Below are 15,657 nucleotides of genomic sequence, written 5' to 3'. Positions count from 1 at the left end.
AGTTCATAATAAATAAAAGTAGTAAGGGTACTATACGATAGTGAAATTAGAATTCAAAATGACTAAAAGTCCAAAGGTTTATTTATAAGCTTCTCACTTCTCACAAAATACTCAGGATATCTACGTTCGGCCGATCGCTCAAACGTAGCTCTAATACAAGAGGGCGTTCGTCCTCAACTGGAATCCTTTCCGAATGAAAGAATTCTCTTTTAAATAAAAAATTTACTAATAATACCGAACGGTAAAAGACCATTCAATGACGAACGTTCATTATTATAAGAATTTCATAATCAAAGTTTCGTTTACATTAAACACATTTCTCAGCATATACTTTCAAATATTCATCTCATCATACATTTCATATTTCAGTTTACTCATACCATAGTGCATTTCATCATTTTCATACATCAATTCATGATCATATTCATATACCAAAAATCAAATATCACAAATTCATGCTTCATACAACACACAGAACGTGCATACAGTACAATGCAACATAGGAATTAAATTTAATAAGCTTCCCTTACCTGGATCAGGGCTGAACGTTCTAAGTGTATGGTTTTTGCTTCGCCCAACTACAGCTTTCTACCCTCAACGATTTAGTCTAACCATAAGAATAAAGAAGAACTTAGATGGTACCACTGCATGCAACACCAGAACTACGCTTTGCATGAAACCAGAAAACGAACGACTTGAGTTGAGTACTTACCGGCTTCAAACTCTGAAACTGTTCGGTCCAAACTGAAGTTTAAGGGGTCGGGAGTTCTTCTATGGGATCTGAGTGATGAACGGAGAAGGAAAAGGGTGAATTTCGGTAGAGAGAAGGAAGAGATTTCTAGAGAGAAGGAGGAGAAAAATGGAGGTCTGAAGTTAGGAAGAAGAAGAGGCGTGCAGGAGAGTGGAAGGGTTTTTCAAAAAAATCAGTTTTGTTCAATCCCACTTTCAAACGGACGAACGTCTCCCCTGTCGACACCTGCACCCCCACTACTAACTTCAGAAGCTTCTATTTTGACAAGTGACGTGCATGCATGGAACGTGGAGTGGGTTTTTAATGCCTCTGAGCAAGTGACGTGGGTGCATTTATGAGAGTAGACAGCTGACGTGGATGTATTTTAAACAGGTTCTGACATTCTCCCTAACTACAAAAATTTTCGTCCTCGAAAATTAAAACTTACCTGGAAATAGGTGAGGGTACATGTCCTTCATAGCATCCTCCACTTCCCAGGTAGAGTCGCCCGTCTTCTTATCCCACACCACTTTCACTAACCGAACGTCTTTTCCCTTGTACAACTTGGTGCGGACGTCTTCAATACGAACTGGCTTCATTTCCAACGTTTGGTCTTGACGAATACGAACGTCCTCTAGCTCCAGTATGTGCGAGGGATCTGATACGTACTTCCGGAGTTGGGAGACATGGAATACCAGATGAAGGTTGGATAGTTGTGGAGGTAAGGATAGCTCGTACGCTACTGGTTCGATCTTCCTTAGGATTTGATAAGGCCCCACGAACTTGGGCGATAACTTCTTAGGTCGAATAGCTCTGCCTACTCCAGTGGTTGGATTCAGCCTAAGGAATACGTGATCTCCAGCTTTGAACTCCAACGGCCTTCTCCTCTTGTCTGTATAAGACTTCTGCTTGCTTTGTGACGTCCTCAACCTTTCTTGGATTAACTTCACCTTTTCAGTCGTTTGTTGAATGAGCTCAGGTCTAGTGATAACAGTTGAAAAACTGTTATTTTCATGCTTAAAAGTGATACTAAAAGCAACCTTTAGACTTAGAAACTAGCTTGAAATCATGCATTTTGTTTATATTTTCAGAAATAAGAGAGCTGGACAGGTTTATGCTTGATTTGAGTGTTTTTGTGCAGGTTTTGAGGTGAATTTGGTGAAAGAAGTGAAGAATAAGAGAGAGGACATTAGAAAAGACAAGAAAGAGTGCAAAAAGGAGAAGTCGAAGGCACCGCTCAGCGGCAAACTACCGCTGAGCGGCACTCAAGAGGTGGCGTTGGAACCGCTGAGGGGCAAATGGCCGCTGAGGGGAAGAAAGAAGACGCGTAACCACCGCTGAGCGGTAAATGGCGCTGAGCGGCACTTTTTGGGCTTGGGCTTTTGTAATCTTTTGTAACTCTAGATTAGTATATAAGGGCTTGCACGTCCTATAGTTAGGTATCTTTGGCAGAAACGAGGCAAACACTCTCTCTTTCACCCCTTTGAAGGAGGATCTTGGATGCTCAGGCTACCTCTTCACCTTTATTGGGTTTATTCTTTCATACTTTCATTGTTATTCATATAGGTTCACCATGAATATGGTGAACTAAACCTTGTATGTTTGTTGGGGAATCAATGTAATCTCTTGAAGCTCTCATATATGGATTTGTTGAATACATCTTTGAATTAAGACATATGCTTTCTTTTCATCATTAGTTAGGGTTTTTCCTCTTTGCTCAATGCTTGCATTGTTTAACTCATTCTAATGCATGATTATTGGTTTTGTTGATACGGACACGTACGGGGAAATCTAGATCCGGGGAATTTCTCCCAATATTTTACTGACAATATTATGTTGGTTGCCTTAAGCTCCTGCGGTAATGAACTAATCATTAGGAATGCTAGGAATTGTATGAACTATTTGATTAGGGAGAAGCCATCTAGAATGGTACATTAGTGAGTGGCATTAACAATGATGATTTGAATGTTGAATTCCTAAAATATATGAGAGTGGATGAGATGAAATTGACCCCCAACAACATATTCATTCATATATTCCATTGAAAGTGTTTATCTTTTGTCTTTGCCATTGATCAAAATTCATGCATACATATTTATTTTCTGTCTTGCATTTTAAACTCAAATATTTCGTTTGTAAGTCTTAGTTAATCAAGAAACCACATAACTAAACTAGGCCGTGAGTCCTTTGGGAAGAACGATACTTGGTCTTACCAAGTTTTATTACTTGAACGATTCGGTCATACTTGCCGATTGTGAAACAAGTTTGTGACATCATATTTTGGTGCTTACAAATTTGTCCATCAAGTTTTTGGCGCCGTTGCCGGGGACTCGTGGTTTAACTGGTTAATTTGTGTGATTATTGATTACCTTTGACTTTAATTTTGAATTTCTGTTTTTATTTTTATTTTTTTTAGATTTGATTTTTATCTTTTAGGTTAGATTTTATTTTTATCTTTTTAGATTAGATTTTATTTTATTTTCGAATTTTTATTTTATTTTTCTGTTTTCTGTTTTTCTGTTTTCTGTTTTTTATTTTTAGGTTAGATTTTATTAGATTTTATTTTTATCTTTTAGGTTAGGTTAGATTTTTATCTTTTTAGATTAGATTTTATTTTTTAGATTAGGTTTTATTATATTTGATTCTATCTTCTAAATCTTCTATCTTCTAAATCTTTTTATCTTTTGAATCTCTATCTTCTCCTATATCTTTTTGCGCTAACAAATCTTTTCTAGGGTTTTGTTTTCTTGTGTATGCAGGAAGGTCAAACCAGTACTAGTTCAATAGCACAAGGAGTATGGAGAACAATAATGCTAGAAGAACTCTTGCAGATTATACTAATCTTGCTGGACCTCAACACTTTAACAGCATAGCTCGACCTAGAGTCAATGCAGCCAACATGGAGGTCAAACCAGCATTAATTCAACTGGTAAAGAGTAATCAATTTACTGGGTTATCACATGAAAGCCCATATGAGCACCTTACAACATTTAATGAGATCTGCAACACGGTCAAGATCAATGGGGTGCCAGACGAAGCTATCAAACTTAGCTTGTTTCCTTTCTCATTGGGAGGCAATGCTAAGCTTTGGTTGAACTCTTTTCCAGAAGAAAGTTTCACGGAGTGGGAAGCAGTGGTTACAAAGTTTTTAAACAAATACTTCCCACAATCTAAGGTGACTAAGGGCAAGCAAGAGATATCTTCATTCAAGCAGGGCATGGAAGAATCACTTGGACATGCATGGGACAGATACAAAGGATTGTTACGTAAAACTCCTATGCATGGTTTCAGAGAAGAAGAAGTAGTCCTAACTTTCCTTGGAGGGCTTGGTTCACAAACCAAGATGATACTGAATGCTTCAGCTGGAGGCAATATCAAATGGAAGACTCCAGAGGAAGCAACTGAAATTATTGAAAATATGGCTACAAGTGATAATGAGCTTCACAATGAAAGAGGCGCCCCTATGCAACAGAAAGGGGTTCTTCAATTACAAACCCATGATGCTCTGCTAGCACAGAATAAGATTCTAACTCAACAGCTGGAAACTCTGACCAAAACTCTTGCTTCACTACCTAAAGAGTTAAAATCTGCTGCACAGGTACAAACCCAGTTGTGCGAACTATGTGGAGGTGATCACATTAATGGCCAGTGTGCTTTTCCAGTAGAGGCCTTGGAGGATGTTAACTTCATGGCTAATCAGTTTCCATACCGTCAAGGAAATTATAATCAGGGTTGGAAACCACATCCAAGCATTGGCCAAGGACAAACTGGGCAGGCTAATCAGTTTAATAAGCAGCAGCAGCAACCAACTTTGTGGCAACAATTATCTATGCTTAATGACAGATCAACAAAGTTGGAAGAAACTCTTCAGCAATTCATCCAGAAAACTGAATCTTCTCAAAAGAGCACTGAAGCTGCTATAAAGAATCTGGAGATTCAGATGGGTCAGATCACCAAGCAATTGGAAGAAAGACCCAACAGAAACTTTGGGGCTAATACTGAGGTTAACCCCAGAGAAGAGTGCAAAGTGGTCAAGAGTGTAAATGAAGAGATCATTGAGTTGGAAGAAGATGGAACAGAAGAGAGAAGAGAAGAAGAAAGAAAGGACACTTTTCCTTTTCTAACAAATCAGGAGAAACCAATGGATTTCACAGATTTATTCAAAATGGTTGATAATGAAGCTCCTTGGGAACAAATTCTACAGAAAATAGCAGTTTACACCAAATCAGATGAAGGAACCTCTACAAAAAGAAGACGTAGAGAGGATGAGGAAGAAAAGTGTATAACTGTTAAGAAAGAATCATTCCCACCAAAAGCAGCAGATCCAGGCAGTTTTTCTATCCCTTGCATTATAGGGAAGAAAAAGGTAAAGAAAGCTCTCCTTGATTTAGGCTCAAGTGTTAACTTGATGCCTTATTCTCTATTGGAGCAAATTGGCCATGTTGAAATAAAACCTGTAAAGGTTAATCTTGTAATGGCTGATGGATCTTCAAAGGAGCCATGTGGGATTGCAGAAGACATTGTAGTTTGTGTTGGCAAACTTCAGTTCTTGGCAGACTTTGTGGTGATGAAGATGGAAACTGAGAAAATACCTTTCATACTTGGAAGGCCGTTTATGAAAACGGCTAGGGCTATCATTGATGTGAATGAAGGTATAGTGGTTCTTCAAGACAGAGAGGAGAGAGTGGTGGTGGATGTGTTCAAAGATGAGATACAAGCAAAGGAGGAAGAAGCCAGTTATAAAGCTGCATTTCGAGATGCACCCATAACTAGAGGTAAAAATAAAAATCTTAAGGTTTCTGATAACCATTGTTTGTATTTTCAGGCACCAAAGGTAGAAGAGATTGGAAAAGGAGAAGAAGTTCCTAGAGACTGGAAAAAATTAAGACTCCAACTTGGCACACCTGTAAGACTCAAGAACAAGTTGTGGGTTATTAAAGGCTTTAAAGAGAAGGAGATGATAGAGATAGAGTCTCCGTATTCTAGAGAGTCCAAAACAGTCCAAAGGAAGCAGTTGAAAGGTTGGTGGAAGGACTACATCAATTATAAAGAAGATGGAATGTGAGCTTTAACAGGGTCAAGCTAGTGACGTTAAAGAAGCGCTTGCTGGGAGGCAACCCAGTGGATTTACAAACTTTTGATTTGTTTTATTTTGGTTGTGTAACTTGTAATTTATGAACATTATTGTGGACATTATTTTGTTGGATTTAGCATCTCCTGAAGGATGTTATGTGGACAAGTATCTACTGAAGGATACTAGGTTTGTAACACCTACTGATGGGTGTTGGTGAGAAGATTTTGCACCTACTGATGGGTGTTGGTAAGTTGGAAACACCTACTGATGGGTGTTGGTGGAATTTGGGTCAGGCTCGTGACGTTAAACAAGCGCTACCTGGGAGGCAACCCAGTTGATTGATTGTTTCTGTTTGTTTATTTTTAGTTAGGATTTGCATAAGCATCTTTAACAATGAATTGCAGGGAACCTATGAGGCACATGTAGGGAAGGCACGCAGGTAATGAAAAGAAGGAGAAGGGCACATCACGAAAGTGCCGCTGAGCGGTAATTACCGCTGAGCGGTACTCTCGCAGATGGGCTTTAGTTCCCCTTAGCGGAACCCGAGCCCATTAGGGTATTTTTAAACCCTAAGCTGCGTAATTTCTCAGCCTTTCAAGCTCTTCTCTGCACAAACACTCCCACATACCTTCTCTTAGGTTTTCCACATCTTTTTACTCTTCCCTCTTAAGAAAATTTCTCTTCCACTCACTTGCTCACTAGTTTTCCATCTAAGTTTGGGGTTGGGAGAGAGCATCATTGAAGGGGCTGATTTCTTCATTATGGTTTACTAATGCTTAACAATGTATCTTTTGGTTTTGTGAATTATGTTTGATGCAGGGATGGCCTCCTCATCGGGCAAAAAGAATCAAGACTATAAGATCCAAGAAGAAGGAGGATACAGAGGACAGCTCAGATTGAGGAGGAGTTGAGATAGCATTTACTGATGAATGCTATCATAACTAGAGGAGGACTTATGCTTTTTTGTGGTTTAAGTTTTCTGAACTTATTTGTTTTTGTTTTTAGATTAGGGTTTGATGTACTCTATCGAACACCTGGTTTGTTATGATGGTTTGCTATTAACTGTGATTGTGTGATAAGTAATGATTGAATGATGCTTATTGATTGATTGATGTTGAGATGATGTGCACATTAAAATGCTTATACAGGTGATTCACAAGCTTTGTGAACAAATGCATAATATCATGATTGTGATTGTGAAATTAAGCAGGATGTGCATGTCAAATGTGAATGAGCTTATATGTGAGGTTTTGAGCTCCAGAGTTGTTATTGTTGAATGCTATTACTTTGAAAGCATGAATGACTTTGCCCAGGTTTTCTATGATTGAATCAATTGCTTGTTTTGCATCATATGATCAAAGGCCGTGTTCTTGAAACCCTTTTTATTGGCCAAATTCATAAAGTTAGCCTTCTAAAAGAGAACACGTTGTGTTCTATCCTTTGAACCCTTAGCCTTAAATATACACTGAACACCCTTGATTGAAAATCTTTACCTTGAGTTAAGTAGAAGATCTTGTGTGGTATTGTTAAATGTTCAAGTTTGGGGTTATTGGGGAAACATGAAAAAGGAAAAAGCATTGAGCTAAGAGCTAAAAAGTAAGAATATGCAAAGAAAAGAAAAGAAAAAGAAGCAAAGCTCAATGCAAATGCAAAAGCAAAGGCAAAAGAAAGTTGGGAATGAATAAGAAGATTGTGTTGTTATGATTCTCTTAACTCAAGGATTTTGTGATCCAGAAAAACCAATTTTCTTGTTAGCCCAGCCACATTATAAGCCATTGAAAAGTCCTTGTGATGATGCATGCTTGTGAATGTATTTGATTGTGGTTAAATGAAAGGCAAAGTTGATTCATGTGACATTGTGATAGTGGAGTGAATGAGTGAAACACTTTACCTCTTATACACTTGTGTGTTGAGTGAAACACTTTACCTAGTGAGGAAATATTCCATAAGCATATGAACATCCATGCTTAATTGATTGATCATTCATGAAAAATAGCATTTGTTGGAATTTAAATGACTTTGTGAACACTAAAGCATGTGCACATCTTGAATTAACTCTTGGTCATAAGTTTGAGTGAAGTTATTACTTATCTTGAAAAGAGGATTTTGAATGAGTGAACCATCATATGAATTGGTTGGAGATGGAGTTACATTTTGTTTGCTTGAGGACAAGCAAAGTTCTAAGTTTGGGGTTGTGATAACAGTTGAAAAACTGTTATTTTCATGCTTAAAAGTGATACTAAAAGCAACCTTTAGACTTAGAAACTAGCTTGAAATCATGCATTTTGTTTATATTTTCAGAAATAAGAGAGCTGGACAGGTTTATGCTTGATTTGAGTGTTTTTGTGCAGGTTTTGAGGTGAATTTGGTGAAAGAAGTGAAGAATAAGAGAGAGGACATTAGAAAAGACAAGAAAGAGTGCAAAAAGGAGAAGTCGAAGGCACCGCTCAGCGGCAAACTACCGCTGAGCGGCACTCAAGAGGTGGCGTTGGAACCGCTGAGGGGCAAATGGCCGCTGAGGGGAAGAAAGAAGACGCGTAACCACCGCTGAGCGGTAAATGGCGCTGAGCGGCACTTTTTGGGCTTGGGCTTTTGTAATCTTTTGTAACTCTAGATTAGTATATAAGGGCTTGCACATCCTATAGTTAGGTATCTTTGGCAGAAACGAGGCAAACACTCTCTCTTTCACCCCTTTGAAGGAGGATCTTGGATGCTCAGGCTACCTCTTCACCTTTATTGGGTTTATTCTTTCATACTTTCATTGTTATTCATATAGGTTCACCATGAATATGGTGAACTAAACCTTGTATGTTTGTTGGGGAATCAATGTAATCTCTTGAAGCTCTCATATATGGATTTGTTGAATACATCTTTGAATTAAGACATATGCTTTCTTTTCATCATTAGTTAGGGTTTTTCCTCTTTGCTCAATGCTTGCATTGTTTAACTCATTCTAATGCATGATTATTGGTTTTGTTGATACGGACACGTACGGGGAAATCTAGATCCGGGGAATTTCTCCCAATATTTTACTGACAATATTATGTTGGTTGCCTTAAGCTCCTGCGGTAATGAACTAATCATTAGGAATGCTAGGAATTGTATGAACTATTTGATTAGGGAGAAGCCATCTAGAATGGTACATTAGTGAGTGGCATTAACAATGATGATTTGAATGTTGAATTCCTAAAATATATGAGAGTGGATGAGATGAAATTGACCCCCAACAACATATTCATTCATATATTCCATTGAAAGTGTTTATCTTTTGTCTTTGCCATTGATCAAAATTCATGCATACATATTTATTTTCTGTCTTGCATTTTAAACTCAAATATTTCGTTTGTAAGTCTTAGTTAATCAAGAAACCACATAACTAAACTAGGCCGTGAGTCCTTTGGGAAGAACGATACTTGGTCTTACCAAGTTTTATTACTTGAACGATTCGGTCATACTTGCCGATTGTGAAACAAGTTTGTGACATCATATTTTGGTGCTTACAAATTTGTCCATCATCTAGTCAATACGTTCTCTCCTTCTTGAAACCAGCAAAGTGGCGTGCGGCACTTACGTCCGTAAAGAGCTTCGATGGGAGCCATTCCAATGCTAGACTGGAAGCTGTTGTTGTAGGTGAACTCCACTAACGGCAAGACTTCATCCCAAACGCCCATGTGATCTAGGACGCACGTCCTCAATAAGTCTTCGAGCGTCTGGATAGTTCTCTCGGACTGACCGTCCGTCTGAGGATGATACGCTGAACTCATTTGAAGTTTGCTGCCCAGTTCACTTTGCAAGGACTACCAAAACCGAGATGTGAATCTCGTGTCTCGGTCAAAAATAATACTGGACGGCACTTGATGAGAGGGTCGCACCTCCCAACAAAAGTTGTGCATAAAAGAATGCAGTATACACTAGGAAGTGACTCCTAGGTCGTCTCTCAAGGACCAAATGCGGTTCAGTTTCAGGTCAACACGTAAAGGGGGGGGGGTTTTGTGAAAGTTTGTTTGTGGATGAAATTAAAAAAGCGTCGAATTAAAATTTCAAATCAGTAAAATGAAATTTAAAACCGTAGAACAAAATTGGTACAGTGAAAACGAAATTACAGCAACATAAAACAATAAAAACAAATCTGGAACAGAAAACAGAAAATACGGAAAAACGAAAATACAGAAAATGAAAATACAATAAACAGTAAAAACAGAAAACAGCAAAATTCAAATATGGAAACAGAATTAAAATGACAGCAGCAAAATACAACAAACAAAAATACAGAAAATTATTTCAACATATAAAATATTTTAAGGCAAAGGAATTGAAAGACAGTAAAACTTCTCTACTATTAACTGTGACCGATTCATCTACCAAAAGAAATTAGTAATTACAAATGCTTTAAAGAGAGAAACCACTCTTGGCCGTGACATCATTATTGGCAAAGCAAAGTCAAAACAATTTGTATTCTTCTTCATTCCATCAACTTCCAACTTCTACAATATTTTAATCACACATGGTCCACTCTTTTTGCAAAAGCAATTGAAAACTATTCAAGAAGATGGCTATCTACGTGACTAATTCTTCCACCTAGTGATTTCCATTCCAAAAGAAACAAAGAAATGCATAAGAGGCCGTGGGCCCTCCTTCATTCACTTTAGTCTTCATCAAAAATAAAAAAATGCATCCAAAACTTTTGTCTTCTTCTTCACACATGGTTTTGTCTCCTTCTTCACACATGAAATAATTCTCCACCGCTCCACCGCCTTTTGTTTTCTACCTAAAATTGATGACTTCTTGCAGCTGCATTCTCCACATACGTGAATCCATTTGCTTCTCCAATCTAAATGAAAAATGCTCCTCCTTTGCTACTGGAAACTAACTTCCAACTCCAAATGCCGTCCACTCTTAATTCCAACCATGTACTTCTTTTCTCCATTTTCAATCACCATTCTATTCTCACCAAAACTATCTTCTCCTCTTCGTAAGAAATCCTTCTCCTCCTCTCTACTTGTGCTTACTTCCAACAAAGAAAACCAGCAAAAACAAATCAACACCTCCAAGGTTGGACATGGCTCTCTTCTCCACTACACCGAGAGCTCCCTCATCAAATAAACACTTTCTTTTTGAGTTATTTTCTTTTACTGATTAGGTGATGGAAATCTATTTGCTACTCTACTGCTAAAGCAAAATAAATGAACATGTTCTTTGGTTCAACACAAAGCCGAGAATCACCTTCCCAAAGGTTACAAAATGCAAGAAGAGATTTTATAAAGGAGCAGGAAGCTAAATGAAATATGCAATCAGGATTCAAGAAAAGGAATAAACATCAACCAATTCATTCATCACGAAAAACACATTACAGTTCTCTTGAAATAAAAACATTCAAAGTGAAAGAACAAACAAGTAGTGCCTGGCTTGCTCCTGGCCGAATGCTTCTCCTTCCAGTCTCCACACCAGTTTGCTTTCTCCTTCTTCAATCCATGCTGGGTGTACCCCTCCGTAACTTCTCTATGTGTAGAATCATGGAAGTGGAATCATACCAAGAGCTCTCCCCAAAAAAAAAACCGAGACCGAGAGTGCGTGTGTCCAAAAATGTGTGGCGGCTACTTACTTCCTGCTTCCCCTAACCGTGAAGCCTTCGGATGTGTGCTACTGGGCTGCTTCCGTGTGCACCTCCCAAGATGCTATCCGTCATCACCTATCACCTTTTGCTTCTGCTGGAACACTTCTTTGCTGGACGCTGCTGGAAAATGAAAAATAATGTTGGGCCGTGGGCTTCTCAATGTGTCATGCTTTTTTTCTTTGCTATTCAATAAAGCCAAGCTGTTGTATGCCTTGTTTAAGAGTGTTGGGAGCTTTTAGCACTGTCCAATTATCAATTCCTAACCACCACAAGTACCCAACAGCAAGCAAATGCAAACAAATTAGAAATCACTCAAACAGTAAGCATTGGACTGACATAGGGGAGTAAAAAAAATACTGGGAACAGCACAGAACGAATTTGAACAAAATAAAAACTATACGTGAAAATAGACATCCATACGAAACTATGAAAAAAAATTGCATGGAAAACGGATAAGAATTGAACTCAAACGAGGACACACAAGTTGACACAACATTCACGCAGCACGGTGCGAAAATTGAAATGACTGAGATGCATTTGGCTCAATTGCCATTTCTCATTTAACCTTCGAATGTCCCAAATTGTATCTCCAAATTCTCCTTGTAAAATAATTAGCTCAGATAATTCAAATTAGTTAAAATAAGAATTTCCGATCAAATTTAGCACAATTAGGAAAAATAGGATAATACTGTACATTCAAGCACAATTCCTTGATTAAATCCGGTACAATAAACTAAGTGAAATCAATAAAATATTGATTCATCAGCACTCCATGTAGACGAACGATCTCCTTAATGTAGAGTTTTGCCAAGTTAGTCATCGACATCTGATGGACAAATTTATGATCACCAAATTATGATGTCACAAACTTGTTTTACAATCGGCAAGTATGACTGAATCGTTCAAGTAATAAACTTGGTAAGACCAAGTATCGTTCTCCCAAAGAACTCACGGCCTAGTTTAGTTGTGTGGTTTGTTGATTAGCTAAGACTTAAGAACAAAATAATTGGATTATACTATGCAAAAGACGAAAATAAACATGTATGCATGAGGTTTTGATCAATGGCAAAAGCAAAAGACAAATACTTTCAATGAAATATATGGATGAATATGTTGTTGGGGGTCAATTTCATCTCATCCACTCTCATATATTTTAGGAATTCAACACTCAAATCATCATTGTTAATGCCACTCTCTAAATTACCTTGTCAAGAAGGCCTATCCCTAATTACGAGTTCATACGATTCCTAGCATTCCTAATAATTAGTTCTCTTAGCACAGGAGCTTAACGACAACCAATATAATATTGGGAGAGATTCCCCGGATCTAGACTTCCCCGTACGTTCCCGTATCGACAAAATCAATAATCATGCATTGAATGAGTTAAACAAAGCAAGCATTAAGCAAAGAGGAAAAACCCTAACTAATGATGAAAGAAAGCATAAATCTTAGATTAAGATGCAAGCACAAATTCCATATATGAGAGCTTCAAAAGATTTCATTGATTCCCCAACAAACATACAAGGTTTGGTTCACCATATTCATGGTGAACCTAGATGAACAATAATGAAAGAATGAAGGATAAAACCCTAGAAAGGCGAAGAGGTAGCCTGAGCATCCAAGATCCTCCTTCAAAGGGGTGGAAGAGAGAGTGTTTGCTTCGTTTCTGCCAAAGATACCAACCCTAAGACATCTAGGTCTTTAAATAGGACATAAAAATAATAGAAAATGGGTCCAGGCCCAAACAGATCATAAAATCGCATAAAACTGGCCCAAAACTCGTCTGGTTGACTTTTTTCGTATTCTGGTTGATTGATTGACTTTTTTGGTTGACTGGTTGACTTTTCTGGTTGATTGGTTGACTTTTCTGGTTTCTGGTTGACTTTTCAGCATTCCAATCATTCGATACTTCAATTCTTCTTTCAAATCATTCAATTAGCCTACAAAATCAAGGGAATCTTGCACAAAACCATTAAATTCACTTTCAACTCTCTTATTTCTTCACTTCTTTCACTAAATTCACCTTAAAACCTGCACAAAAACACTGAAATCAAGCATAAACCTGTCCAACTCTCTTATTTCTGAAAATATGGATAAAAGCATGATTTCAAGCTAGTTTCTAAGTGTAAAGGTTGCTTTTTGTGTCAATTTTAAGCATGAAAATAACAGTTTTTCAACTGTTATCACAACCCCAAACTTAGAACTTTGCTTGTCCTCAAGCAAACAAGATGTAACTCAATCTTCAACCAATTCATATGATGGTTTACTCATTCAAAAATCCTCTTTTTCAAGATAAGTAACAACTTCACTCAAACTTATGACCAAGAGTTCAATCAAGATGTGCACATGCTTTGGTGTTCACCAAGTCATTTAAATTCCAACAAATGCTATTTTTCATGAATGATCAATCAATTAAGCATGGATGTTCATGTGCTTATGGAATATTTCCTCACTAGGTAAAGTGTTTCACTCAACACACAAGTGTATAAGAGGTAAAGTGTTTCACTCATTCACTCCACTATCACAATGTTACATGAATCAACTTTGCCTTTCATTTTACCACAATCAAAAACATTCACAAGCATGCATCATCACAAGGACTTTTCAATGGCTTATAATGTGGCTGGGCTAACAAGAAAATTGGTTTTTCTGGATCACAAAATCCTTGAGTTAAGAGAATCATAACAACACAATTATTCTTATTCATTCCCAACTTTCTTTTGCATTTGCATTGAGCTTTGCTTCTTTTTCTTTTCTTTTTTTTTTCTTCTTCTTTGCATATTCTTACTTTTTAGCTCTTAGCTCAATGCTTTTCCTTTTTCATGTTTTCCCAACAACCCCAAACTTGAACATTTAACAATACCACACAATATCTTCTACTTAACTCAAGGTAAAGATTTTCAATCAAGGGTTTTCAGTGTATGTTCAAGGCTAAGGGTTCAAAGGATAGAACACAAAGTGTTCTCTTTTAGTGGGCTAACTTTATGAATTTGGCCAATAAAAAGGGTTCCAACAAACGGCCTTGATCACATGATGCAAAACAAGAAATTGATTCAATCATAGAAAACCTGAGCAAAATCATTCATGTTTCCAAAGTAATAGCATTCAATCAATAACAACTCTGGAGCTCAAAACCTCACATATAAGCTCATTCACATTTGACATACACATCCTACTTAATTTCACAATCACAATCATGATATCCTGCATTTGTTCACAAAGCTTGTGAATCACCTATATAAGCATTTTATGTGCACATCTATCTCAACATCAATCACTCAATAAGCATCATCAAGCATTACTTATCACACAATCACAGTTAATAGCAAACCATCACACAAACCAGGTGTCCAATAGAGTACATCATACCCTAATCTAAAAACAAAAAACAAATAAGTTCAGAAAACTTAAACCAATCATAAGCATAAGCATATGATAGCATTCATCAGTAAATGCTATCTCAACTCCTCCTCAATCTGAGCTATCATTTGTATCCTCCTCTTCTTGGATCTTATAGTCTTGATTCCTTTTGCCCGATGAGGAGGCCATCCCTGCATCAAACATAATTCACAAAACCAAAAGATACATTGTTAATCATTAGTAAACCACACTGAAGAAATCATCCCCTTCAATGATGCTCTCTCCCAACCCCAAACTTAGATGGAAAACTAGTGAGAAAGTGAGTGAAAGGGAGATTTTCTCAAGAGGGAAGAGGGAAAAGATGTGGAGAACCTTGGAAAAGGTATGTGGGAGTGTGTGTGCAGAGAAGAGCCTGAAAATAGAAGCTTATGCGCAGCTTAAGGTATAAAAATACCCTAATGGGCTCGGGTCCCGCTAAGGGGAACTAAAGCCCATTCTACGAGAGTACCGCTCAGCGGCACTTTCGTGAAGTGCTCTTCTCCTTCTTTTCTTAACCTACGTGCCTCCTAGACATGCCCCTCACTGGTTCCCTGCAATTCAATGTTTAAAATACTTATGCAAACCCTAACTAAAGTAAAACAAGCAAAAACAATCAATCAACTGGGTTGCCTCCCAGGTAGCGCTTGTTTAACGTCACGAGCCTGACCTAAAATCCACCAACACCCATCAGTAGGTGTTTAAAATCTCACCAACACCCATCAATAGGTGCTTCAAACTTACCAACACCCATCAGTAGGTGTTACCACTTAGCATCCTTCAGTAGATGCTATGTCCAACTAGCATCCTTCAGTAGATGCTATGTTCAACAATATAATGTTC

At 37.7% G+C, this 15,657-nt stretch overlaps 1 protein-coding gene across 1 annotated transcript in view; it reads right to left on the bottom strand.

Annotated features, from left to right (window-relative positions):
- The window catches only part of LOC148192669 (uncharacterized), a 29,312-nt gene that overhangs the window by 5,637 nt on the left and 8,018 nt on the right, over window positions 1–15,657 (bottom strand). Inside the window, exons 6-7 of the mRNA XM_088099257.1 lie at window positions 1,271–1,732; window positions 713–780 (exon numbers count right to left, since the gene is read on the bottom strand). Of these exons, the coding sequence (XP_087955383.1) occupies window positions 713–780; window positions 1,271–1,732 (530 nt within the window). The remainder of the gene's footprint in view (window positions 1–712; window positions 781–1,270; window positions 1,733–15,657) is intronic.

Source organism: Vigna umbellata, chromosome 9 (genome assembly GCF_029865625.1).
Source record: "Vigna umbellata cultivar VRB3 chromosome 9, Vumbellata_1.0, whole genome shotgun sequence".
Taxonomy (NCBI): Eukaryota; Viridiplantae; Streptophyta; class Magnoliopsida; order Fabales; family Fabaceae; genus Vigna; species Vigna umbellata.
This window is presented reverse-complemented; position numbering and strand designations above follow the sequence as displayed.